Here is a 12,468-nt window from a genome sequence, read left to right as displayed (position 1 = left end):
CAAGAGGGTGTCGGAAGGCTGGCTCCGTTTATTTCACGAAAAAAATGTAGGATTTAAAAAATATATATTTTTAAAAAATAATCACATGTATTGTTTGAAATAATTAGTCAAATATAATAAAATATGTTTTCATTATCCGGGTATGAAATTTTTACTTTTTTCCTTTCTTAGGCATCGTTTGTTTTGTGAAAAATGAATCGTTTCCGGAAAATAATTTTCGGGAAGTCAATTTTCAAGAAAATGATTATATTTGCTGGTGTTTGGTTGAAATATGAAAAAGATTGGGAAAATATTTTCTATTGTTTGGAATGAGAAATTGGATTTAATTTTTCTCCATGCAATTCATTTAATAATTTATTGTTTTTCCATCTTTTTCATTTTTTAAAATCGAATTTTAATTTTTTTTCCTTTTTTCTCCTTCCTCTTTTCTTTTTTATGTGTTTCTCTTTTTTCAATGACAGAAAACGGCGACCGGCAACAACCGGCCGTAGGAAATGTCTGGCCTCGCGCAAGGCCGACGACTGCTGGCTTGGCCTCGTGCGAGGCCGGACCTTTATCGGGGCCTGCGACGGCTTGCTTGGCCTTGCACAAGGCCGATAGTGCTTGCCTGGCCTTGCTGAATCTAGTGAGGCCTGGCCTCAATCGAGGCCGGCGATGGCTCACCCGGCCTCACCTGGCCAGCCATTGGCTGCGGCCATGGTCGGCGACTGGTCAAGCGCGAGAGAGAGAAGAGGAGGAGGAATGGGAGGATCACAACCCAAATCGCCGGTGGGTTAGGTGGGAAGGATTTAATGAAGGGGTTTCTTGAATGCAAAGGACAATGAGTCGGCGAACTGGGGGCGGATCACATGATTCCCACTCGCTCCCTATCTCCACGGTAGAGCAGATCGTCCCTCATAGTCCTTCGTTCTTGAGATTTCCTCTTGGCGAACTGGAACAGGGACTGAAACTCTCTGGCCATGCGAGCGACTCCCTTTGATTTCGATCTTCCTCAATACCAGATTCCCTTCTTCCGAAGAGAAAACTTGCCCATTCGTTAATCCGACACCCAGAGAGAGAGAGAGAGAGAGAGAGAGAGAGAGAGGAGGGGGGATGCGCAGTGTTGACCGGGAGTAGAGATAGATAAAGAGACGCTGTGGAACTTGGGATCTTCCAAGGCCTCCAATCAACTTGCAAATGCAAACGAAGAAATAATCTTTTAGCCATTTTGAGTCACGAAGCACAGAGCTGGAGGAATTGAAGATTGAACATGCAAGATGGATCGAGATGGAGGTGATCGAAGAAGATAAGTCTATGAAAGGAGAAGAAGACGTTGATGCCACTAATGTTGAAATTGGAGACATGCAGGGAGAAGAAGGCAGTGATGCCTTGCGCGAGGCCTGGCCTTTATCGAGCCCTGCGATGGCTTGCCTAGCCTCGCACGAGGCCAGCGGCTTCTTGCCTGGTTTCGACTAAGGTGAACAACGGCTCGCCCGGCCTTGCTCGAGGCCGGCGACGGCAGGCCTCACCTGGCCAGCCACTGGCTGTAGTCGTGGCCAAGGACCTATCGAGGGAGAAGAGAGAGAGAGAGAAGAGGAGGAGGAATGGGAGGAAGCTAAAAATAAAGAAAGTTATTAAAAAATAATTTTTTTGAATTTTGAAAAAATAAATAAAAAGTGAAAAGAAAGTAAAAAAATAATTGAAAAGAAAAAATAATTGAAAGAGAGGATGAATGAAAAGTGTGAAAAATGTTTTCCTTTTCTTAAAATGAGGAAATCATTTTCCTTAGTTTTAGAAGGTTTTTTTGTTGACTGCTTATTTTCTGCCTCCTAAATACTGGAAATTAGGAAAAATATTTTTTGTGAAATAAACGGAGCCTCAGTGAAAATTGTTTTCAGTACCTGATTTTCTGATGTTGACAACTGGACTGGGTGGGCTGAGAAGGGAGCGGCCTGGGCCGGCAAGCGAGGGCAATTCCGTCATATCGCATGTTGCCAACGGAAATACTTTGCTTTCCTTGTTTTTTTTGAAAAGGCAACACGCCGAGCTCTTCTTCTTCTTCTTCTTCTTCTTCACACACTTCGCTACGGTTACACTGCAAAATCGCCAATTTCTCTCTCCTTTATCTGCCCCCGGCATTCTCCATCTTCCTCCGTTCGAGCGACAAGATTCTCTTTTTGCCTGTTCTTCCTCGCTCGGGTCTGATCGATCTTGGAAGAAGATGTTCGAGGCACAGGGGTTCGTGGATTTGGGCGAGAATTCGGGTCTGGTGGGAGATCCGAAACTGTGGCTTTCCGGGGACATCAACTCGTCCTCCCCGACTCACCTCCCAGCTCACTCGGGCGCCGCTGCCGCCAATGTCGACCGCGTCCTCTTCAATGACCTCGTCGAGATCGTCCCTCTCGTCCAGTCCCTCATCGTACTCTCTCTCTCTCTCTCTCTCTCTCTCGCTCCGAATTTTTGGGGGAGGGTTCTTTCTTGAACTTTCTTGCCACTTGGTTCGTTTCCATGTCGAATTTATGTCAAGCTGCAAGACTGTATCGCGTGTTTCTTGTTCTTTCATTCTGGGGGGCTATCTTTAGATATTGGATTAAACGGTGAAGCGCATGTCTCGATCAGTGCGATAGTGTGTATTGGGTTTTGGCGGTAATGAAAAGAGGAGTTGATTAAGGAAACGGAGTACTGTAAGATTGCTTATGTCGTTGTTTCTTGATTTGGGGGCAATTCAGCGCGATATTTGTCCTGAATTTAACGTTTTTTCTCTATGTTTGCTGTCTCTATGTTGCTTTTCTTTTTACTGAGATTTTCGTTGTCCTAATTTATGTTAGGATCGGAAACCGAGCAGTTCTTTCACACGACGGGGATCCGTGGTATATACTAAGACGCCTTCCAGAGAATCGCTGTCCAGAAAAGTAAGAACACAACAAAGTTCTAATGTGCTTACCCCATGGTGTTTCCTGTCTTGTTCAATGTGCTTACCCCGCTGTGTTTAATACGCTTGAACCTTGAATATGAATCCATGGTAATCGTTTATATATAGGGAAGGTCAATGCAAAACGCACAGTTATGTGTCTACTAGTTCATGTCCACATACAAATCTTGACTGCAAGGGTGGACTGTGCGGTGTTGGCTTTTTTTTTTATTTTACATGTGCTCTTGGATGAGCCATCCAGCCCTTTAATGCAAGAAAAATTTTCTGTTACGGGTTTCTCTTTAATAAACAAGCAAGACGTTGCCGGAAAATCTACAGGAATTTAAAAGAATTCTGTTGCTGAACTGTGAAGTAGACTAGACATTTTAGGAAATGCTCATTCTTGCTGAAGGCAGACGGCAGTCAACACCTAGTCTTGTTTACCTGTTGACCTTCTTTTCTTGTTTACCTGTTGACCTTCTTTTCTTGTTTACCTGTTGACCTTGTATTCATTGCTCTTTCTGCTAATGCGAAATTTCAATTTACGTTTGTCATGATGTCCTTCATTTTTGCGCATTCAATTGTCTTGTTATCTCCTTGAAAGCATGACGTTATGTCTAACGGTCGTCATTATGTGTGCCAAAGGTAAATGAACCAAAAGCTAGAAATGCAGCTCAATCCATGCCTGCTAAAAAGGGAAGGGATACTGGTGATAAAGAACAAGGTAGGAATGGCAGTGGCAACAATCAAGATGCTGACAACTTCTCAATTTACTCCTCAAGAGGTTTGGCAGCAGAAAGAGAAGAGTTGGTGCTCTTAAAAGGACAAGTGGAAGATCTTCAAAGGAAATTACTGGAGAAAGAAGAACTTCTTAAATCAGTGGAAGTTTCCAAGAACCAGATAAATTCTGTCCATGCACAGGTTGAAGAGTTGAAGCATGAGGCTTCACAAAAAGATTCGTTTATCAAGTCCATCCAGATACAGCTTTCTGATGCAAAGGTATCGAGCTTATTTTTCACCTGATGAAGAACATAGTGAATGTTCCGAGTGGGATTATGGTCTATGTCTAATGACTTATAAGTATAGCAGAGTTGAAACCCCATTATGTCTATAGCACTTCAAATTGGCGTTTCATAGTGAATGTTAGTTCGAAGACCCAAGCCTGTGCTGAATCCGTTAAATCCGTCTGTTAAATGCTGTTTGAGCCATTTATAAGATCCTTCAATGGTCTGGGTGGGCAACAACTCTTAGAGATCTCAAAACCATATTGAGTTTGTTCAAAATGAAAGAAAAACTAAAAAGCTTAAGTTTTTCAATGGTGATCTATCGACATGAGTGTATCGAAACACTTTTGATATGCAACACTTTTTTGTATGTTCAACTGGTGTGTTTATGAATGATCCATGGAACTTCCACTACCCTTGGCGGCAGGGACCCGACCATGGCTAACATTCCTTACGGTGTTTATAGTATCACTTATATGAGTTCTTTTCAGATTAAACTTGCAGATAAGCAAGCTGCACTAGAAAAGACACAATGGGAAGCCATGTCATCTGAAAAAAGAGTAGAAAAGCTCCAAGAGGAGCTTGATGCCATTCAGGGTGATGTTTCATTAATCACGTCACTTTTTGAGGGTTTGACAGAGAATGATGCAACTCTATATAGCGGAGATACTGACATCACACCATATCGTGCAGATGATCTTCCTTGGATGGTAAGATACCTACATCGACCAGATTGTTGCTTCATGTTATTGCTCTGTATATGTGAATACATCTCTTCATTATTACTAGGTAACCATGTGAATCCCATGGAATATGCTAACTTTTTATTTTAGTAGGATTACTGGCAGAAGTTGAACTTTGAAATTAACCTGCTAATTATAAGAAGCAAGAGCGATTTTTGTCAGAGCTGCTTTTGTTGTAATATTAGCAGTTATTCTAGCAAATTATAAGGAAAATGTGCTTAGCACTGTGACGCCCGTTTGTGCACTATTTAATCTTGCTTGTTGCTTGTGTAATACCTCCAGCTCAATCTACCTATTTTTCATGTGATTTGGAAAAAATAGATGACAATGAAAACGTAGTGTACTAATTGAGGAAATTGGAAATGGTAAATATTGTTTGATCTACCAGTAAAACTGTCTATTTCTAGTTTGTGTCCTAGGAGTTTGTTCCTGGGAATGCCACCGTAACATTTTACTAATGTGTTGTCAAAAGTTCAACCTTTGAAGCTGTGGCTGGTAGTCACAGTTTCCATACTCAGCTCAATGTCGATAGAAACTGTCCATAGAAATCTTTCTTTTACAAAGTTTTCTACTGTTAAGAATTCTGCATGAATGCTTAAACCACCATAGTCAAAGTGTCTCCAAGAATGCAACTTCTATATAGCCATCGCCTATCAGACCTGTCTTGTGAGTCGCGTAGAGGACACCACCCCTAGCTTCTGGAGCTGTGGAGTTGTGAGTTTGTTTCAGCCCTTAAATTTTCAAGTTTGGTTCAAAATGCAGGAAGATTTGGATGTCACCAAGATGCAGAAAATGGAAGAAGCAAGACAAGCTTACATCCTTGCCGTGGCTGCTGCAAAGGAAAAGCAAGACGAAGAATCCTTGGCCCTTGCAGCCAAAGCCAGGTTGCATCTGCAGTCATTTGTTTTTAGAACTGACAATATCTGTGATGACGAATTTCAATGTGGATGGGAACATGCTTAACACTGAGATTCGACTTTCTTTTTTTGCTGCTTCGTGAAAGTATCTCCGGGTGTCCGGGTGTTTGTATTGGCTGTATGCTTATTGATGCTATGTACATGTCAATCGATCCCTCATTGTAAACCTCTACTGTATGTAGTGTAATGTTATGTAACCTATTTGTATTATTGAGATTCGAATTCCTAGAGCACAAGGTTGCATGCGAGATATGTGAGAAGGTCACTGAGGGCCAAAAGAGTCAACTTCTATTTGGAGGACCTGGTCTTTTTAACCCTGAACACGCGATTGCGAGCAAGATACAAATCTTTTTGCCCTATACCTTATATTTTTGCTTATAGTTGAGTCTTTCCAATATTTCCATGTTGGGATTAGTTACTAGTTCCAATTTGATATGAAATCATACTTTTGGTGAGGAACGTGTTCTTATCTATTAAGGGGTTTTTAGTTCACGCGACCTAACTTTTGTAACGAATAGTGCAGGCGATTTTGATTTATTATTAGGAATTTTAGGTCTTTATTGGATAATCGGTAGTTTTGAATTTAGGGATTTGTCTCTAATATTCAATAGCTTGATTTATAATGAAGAGGTTGCTTATTGTGTGTGCTAGTAAAATGTGTAAAATTACTTGTGCTTGACAATCTGAAAAACCTTGCGTCAACTGAACAGCCAATCATTTTCCTTTTCTGTTTCTTGCTGCCGGAAACCGAATAACTAATGCTAAAAAACATTCAGTGCTTCTACGACTGTTACGAACTTACGAAAATGGAGGGAGAGCGATTGAAGATTTTTCAGAATTTACAGCACTTAAAACGAACGCAGCTTGCTGTTGGCTTCCTCAAAGAGAGGTCTTCTGATCTTGGCATTTTCACCGGACTACCAATCCACTGCCCATGTAGCCTGCATCGTTGTCAAAACTTGTGACCACATAAGCCAAACTTTCTGGAATTTCATAACGTAATCCAGGCCGAGAAATTGAAAAAACAGGTCGACAAGCTTTTTTTGACTTACGCGGGAAACGTGAAGGAGTTGGTGCTTCTATCGGACTGGCCAGAGTCGCTTGATTCTGTTGATCCTCTACTGCAATCTCCATTTCCCTCCACTCGAAATCCCATTCTCAGGCTGCCGGAGTGGTTGTCTTCTTCCAGGCGTGTGCTCTCTTCTTCGTCATCCTATGGCAGAGAGGTTAGAGAGAAGATACTGGCGGCTCTTGACGGACAGGGAGAGATATTGATCATCGCTTGATCGGCAAAATCAGGACATCTTTTCTTGCTCAAGACAGGATAATATCATAAGGAGATGGGGAAACTCTACCTCATCGTAAGAAGGAATGACAACTTGTGAAACTCCAGTTGTCTCCTCATTACATTCTTGGACTGATGCTTCTTGCTCACCTCTCGGTTTGAGCTGTTTTCATAATGATGAACATGAAAGACTATCAAGTTCTCTTACTCTATTTCGCTTTTTTATGACACAAAATCTCAATAAGCTATCACTAACCTCAATGTTTACAGATCTTAAGCTCCTGAGCCCGCAGTCATCCTCCCGGCAAACGGATGTCTGTGAGCTGCCATCTTTATCTATATCGAATGTCCCGTCTTCTTTTATGGAGAACACAATGAAATCTTTTTCAGCAAAACTAGTCCTGTTCTTGGTTGATACCCTTTCCGGAGCCGGAGTGGCGCGCTTATTTACCCGTCTCTCTTTGTTCGTTCTCCTGCTTTGGGTGAAGTTTCTGCTGATTGCGTCGCCTGGAGTGCGGTTGTTAGAGTCAATTCTCATGTTTCTGATTACCAATGGAGGTATTGAAGGGGAATAGGTTCCTGCTTGCTCTTCTCCAAACACGAGAATGAAAAGAGGATGTTAGACCAATGCCTCCGTGCCATCAAATTACGATCACTACAACTGTACTCTGAAAAGTCCAGTTGGCCGAGTGATCGGGCGCTAGGCTCTGATGAGGCGGATCTCATGTTCAAATCAAATGCTCTAAAGCTTCCAATTACAGTTTCTGTTACCTGAGTTCATCCCGAACGCCCGGAAGCATGGCACCCAGTGGCTTATGTGATGCCTTAAGGACTTAGTCGTACAGTCCATGTCGTGCACGTTTCTCAAAGCGCCGTGTTTCGGTCGTCAACTCCGAAATCCAACAGAGCGAGGGCAGAGAAAGGAAATAGATGGCATATGAAAAAGAAGCCAAGGTTTTTTGGATCATCAGAGGGTGCGCGACCATTTCGAATTTGAAAAGGAGCAATTCATTGACCAGAGAGTTATTACTGATCAGGTAATATTCTCTCCTGATGCCTGAAGACAACATGGTCGGTTACCATTCCCAACATGGTAAGAAGAGTAGAGAGACATGGAGAGTTTTCTTGACAATTGTCCGATGAAAGGTTCATACCTACTAGCTCTATATATGAATGGTCTACCACTGGTGTCTCTTCTAGTTTGAATCAGTAGAAATCGCCAGGTTTGCCAATCTTTTCTCTTCCCTCGCTGAGAACTCAGCAACAGCATTTCTCTGCCAGCTCTTGAAACTCCTGCGTTCGCCAAAGACATTGGCAGCATTACACAGAGACTAATTGAGTGAAAACTACAAGAGCACAATCAATCATAAAAATCATACCTTTTCCAGAAAATACAATTGGTGATAGTTGAACTAGAAACCTAAGGTATTATCACAGTAGTTATAATGAATGTCAACTCTGTGCGCATGCCAATGCCAGTGCATGAACGCGCAAGCGTGTGTGCATGGGAGAGAGAGAGAGAGAGAGAGAGAGAGAGAGAGAGAGGGAGAGAAGGCATCAGTATAGAATGATGTCAACTCAAGAAATGGCTTGCAGTAATGCATCACATGGTTTCTAAAATTCGCTGGAATTACTCCATTTACTGACTTAAGATCAAGATGGGCTAGCACTTCTCCTCCAGGGAAAGCCGATCCGGTGGTCTCAAATGCAATCTTGATTGCTTCTCTCCACGTTCCCGCCACATCCTTTGAGTTGACTTCTTTTGAATCACCAGTTTCTTCCATTGGCAGGGAATATCCAGACAATAGATGGTCCACCCAGATGCCATCTTTCCTGCAAATGGTAATAATAAAAGACATATGCAGAGAACAGAAAACTTAGGAGGGAGCAAAAGAGCAGAGTTGAGATTGCATTGTAGGCTAGAAGCATCGGTATTGAATGCAGAGATCACAATTAACCAATCCTCAATTGAGAGAAATTTACCGTGCTACGTCCATAAGCCGAGGCACATAGTGCCCTCTGCCAATACCAACAATTACTTTAGGTCGATCGCCTTTGCTGCATATCAGATAACGCAGCAACATTAGAGGGCTGAAAGGGTGAAAAAGACTTCTTGAACTGAGTACAACTGAAAACACACGATCATGAATTTAGTAGCATATGACTGACAGTGGAACTGCAGACTGAGGACAGACTTTGAGACTCCAGCTTTGCAGCCCAAAAACTGTAACAACCAAATCTTGCCATCAACAGTGATTTTGTGCTAATTCAATTATAAGGGCCAGTACAACGTTTCCGCTGAGAATGTTAGATGCGGCATGATAATCTATCTAATGGCTACAAAAGAATTTGAAAGGAGGACTGAAAATATGAACCTCTTTTCCCACAATTTGAAGGCGGATGCAGAGACAAAAATGACGGACCTGCACGGTGGGGCCTGGGTGCCAACCGGGCATAGCCAGAAGGGAAGATGCTGGTCCACTAGAAGCCGGGTCAGTAGTGGTCGCCGCGTTTGAGAAGCTCCAGATGTCTCCGGACACAAGCGGCCGACATGGACCTTTGCTGCAAATATTAGCCTTAACAAAGAGAAAAAATCTGAATAGCATGTCAATATAATTCGATGCAGCCAACTTGTTCAAACCGATGCTTGCCAGAGGAGAGGTCGCATGCATTGGCGCCAAGACGCTTGAAGAGTGTAGGGAGCTTGCGGAGAAAGATGCAGCATTTGAACCTAGTGTGTCTGATACAATAAGTACCTTGAGAGGACTGAGAAAGACATTTGAAGATCACCGAGGCGTTCAAATTTTAGATCGGGCTCCCGTTGCTGCACATTTTGTCCAGCAAAAACATAACCGGCAACTGTTGCACTCAGTCGATTTTGCAGTCTCGAAAGTTTTTTTTGTCTTGCATGAAGGTTTTAATGTAGGTCATAATCAGCCCGACAAAGCGATTGATTTAGTTGACGAAGCTTGTGTAACTGTGAGGTTTCAGCTGGACAGTTAGCCAAAAGAGATGGATAACCTCATGCGCTAGACAAGCCAACTAGAAGATGAAGTTCTCGCGCTGGGAAAAGAGGGGATATAGCCAGGAATGCGGCGAGTCTGAGGCTGAAGAAAAGCTGAAAAATACTCATTTTCTTGAATTGCGTCATGGGCCTTGCCAATTTCATTTTAAATGGCCCAAATAGCCAAATCAGGTGTGAAATTTAATTCACTGGATAACTAAAAATCAGGTGCCAACAATCATAAAAAACCTAGATGCCGAATCACGTGAACCTGAATGAATGATTCCGAAATTAAGAAGAGGTATCCGCAGAGACAAAATGAAACTACTCGCTTATTTTCTGTTAACGAGAGACAACACGACGCACGCTCAAACTTGGACCGACATCCTTAGGTACTACTATCGGAACACAAAGGAGAGGAAAACACGCCTCAAAAGAGAGAAACTCGATCCGTTCGTCGGCAACTCGCAGTAAGCGCTCTCGGGCACGAACGGAAGATTTTCATTCACTTGCTGTGCTTCCGAATGTGTTTTCGCTTCTTCTGCCGAGCAACTAAGTAATGATTCTCGCTTTTCTCTTTGTTGAGTTGCTTGCTTTTGCAGTGTTGCTTCTGAGAGATTTCCTCAAGCAATCTCTGAGCGCGGAATGTAGAAACCAGAAAACGGGGACGGGAAGGGAAGCATGCAGGAACTCCAACATTCGAATGGCTCTTGCCCTGAACAATCTTCTCATGTTGATGTAGCCGGTTCGTATGTCGACTGTATTGTCCGGGGACTAATATGGTTGTGAATTTTTAAACTTTAATGTTGTCTAGTCTGCATTAAAATTTTGTTCTTCGAATCTTTGGATTGCTATCGAGTGTTTTCGGAACGCTTGTTAATGAACTTGAAATGGCAGCACACGACGATGTTGATTTCACTCCATCAACCAGTAATTGGGCGTCGTTGCGAAGGAAGAAACCACTTTCAAATACCATGAGCTTGACAATTTTATCATTTTCTCTTTCATTACGTGCTCTTTCCATGAAATAGTTGAGACGGGTGATCGGTTCTCAGATGGATTAGTACCAGCAAAGGGTATGCATGGTTCGGGTTGGTTCGATCCCGGTATGGAACAGGGGACCGGACCAGTAGTCCCAATCCCCAAATTTTCGGGATCAAGGACCGGATCGGGACCGGGACCGAAGGACCGGACCGATCTCGGCCTAGTGGGATCGCTAAAATTTAATCCTTGAAATACAATATGCTTTGATTGCATGTTAATTTACAATCTATACCTCCAATTGAATAAAAAAACATGCTGGTCCAATTTGTTCACCTTCACAACGAAGACATGTTTTCATATAATGGTAAGTTTAACAATGATATTGGTTTAACCGCCGACACAATAGAGATATATGAAGGACAGAATCGAAAAAGCTTAGCTGGAGAAGACATACTAATAGTGATGTTGTTCACTAAACGGATTCCACATCCAAGCAGTGTACAGAAACAAAATATAAGATTATTCATCGAAATGAACAATCGAAAAGCATGAACAAGAAGAAATTGCTACCACTATATTAAATAAACCGATTGAATCATTTCTTTTTGGAAAAAAATATGCCAGTGTATACTCACCACATAATGCACTAGAAAAGACCATAATAAATAGGATATACCGCATTCATAACATTGAGAGGCTGTCCGAGTTTCAAGAATATACAATCTAACAATGGAAATGGCTCGAGAAATGAACATTGAAAACACATGAAAACTTCATTTTTTTAATTATATATATATATGGGCCGATCCTATCCACCTGGAACCAAGGACCAGACCGCCCGATCAGCAGTCCCATTTATTGTGATCGGGGATCGGACCACTCCCCTCAAGGACCGGACCAACCCACCTGGTCCGATCCGATCTCGAGCCGGTCCGGGCTGGTCCGGTCCAGTTTACTCACTTCTAGTACCAGCCTAAAAGTGAAAATTGACCTTGTAACTTTGGTTCTATTTTTTGGAAGCTGGAATCGGGAACCGACAGGGCCGGTTTTGGAGTTGTTCTGCACCGTAAGAAACCAATATTGGGAAGTGCGGTTTTTGAATGACATTATTTTTGCATAGTTGTAAAACCGAGTCAACGAGACGTCGGGAGGAAAAGTGATGCCCGATCAAAGTTTAGCTAAATTTTTGTAGAGAAGTCACATAAATATTTTTCAAAATTCTTTACAATTTGGCAATTTGAAAAGAATGAAAAGGTATCGTAGAGATGAGTTTGGTACGATTAAGTTATAAACTCATTTATGATCCATAAATTAACACTCTTACTATGTTTAAATTCAATTGCGACATATTTATTGAATACAACTAACTCATATAACAACTTAACATATCATATATAAGTTAAAAGATAGATTTATGACCCATTTTGACAGGTTTAAGTTGACAAATAATCCATCGATCAATCGAAGAATTGCACTGGAGTGTCGTACGTATCCCACGGATAGTCTATAGAAGAATTATAGAGTAATAAGCCACTCAAGTGCTCGGAGAAGATTGTCCAAAATTATGCCCATCATGGTCAAAGGCGTGCGGAATTTAGTGTTGCCGATATCAAGCCACCGAAAATAAATGAGAATATATAC

General features: G+C 42.0%; 2 protein-coding genes across 2 annotated transcripts; one reads left to right on the top strand and one right to left on the bottom strand.

The window, feature by feature from the left end:
* The first annotated feature begins 2,031 nt into the window (after positions 1–2,031).
* Positions 2,032–5,787, top strand: LOC115734599 (protein MICROTUBULE BINDING PROTEIN 2C). The gene is made up of 5 exons (XM_030665432.2): positions 2,032–2,398; positions 2,808–2,891; positions 3,536–3,889; positions 4,386–4,604; positions 5,400–5,787. Exons 1-5 carry the CDS (start codon positions 2,201–2,203, stop codon positions 5,598–5,600), a joined length of 1,056 nt encoding a protein of 351 aa, XP_030521292.1. The 5' UTR covers positions 2,032–2,200; the 3' UTR covers positions 5,601–5,787.
* Positions 5,788–6,292: 505 nt separating this feature from the next.
* LOC115734600 (protein BREAKING OF ASYMMETRY IN THE STOMATAL LINEAGE-like) lies at positions 6,293–7,686 on the bottom strand. The gene is made up of 4 exons (XM_048281771.1): positions 7,611–7,686; positions 7,096–7,427; positions 6,607–6,767; positions 6,293–6,495 (listed from the first exon to the last, which is right to left on the bottom strand). Exons 1-4 carry the CDS (start codon positions 7,618–7,620, stop codon positions 6,387–6,389), a joined length of 612 nt encoding a protein of 203 aa, XP_048137728.1. The 5' UTR covers positions 7,621–7,686; the 3' UTR covers positions 6,293–6,386.
* Between the last annotated feature and the right edge of the window lie 4,782 nt (positions 7,687–12,468).

This window comes from Rhodamnia argentea, chromosome 7 (assembly GCF_020921035.1).
Source record: "Rhodamnia argentea isolate NSW1041297 chromosome 7, ASM2092103v1, whole genome shotgun sequence".
NCBI classification, from domain to species: Eukaryota; Viridiplantae; Streptophyta; class Magnoliopsida; order Myrtales; family Myrtaceae; genus Rhodamnia; species Rhodamnia argentea.
The sequence above is the reverse complement of the archived record's forward strand: the minus strand, read 5'-3'. Positions and strand labels throughout refer to the sequence as shown.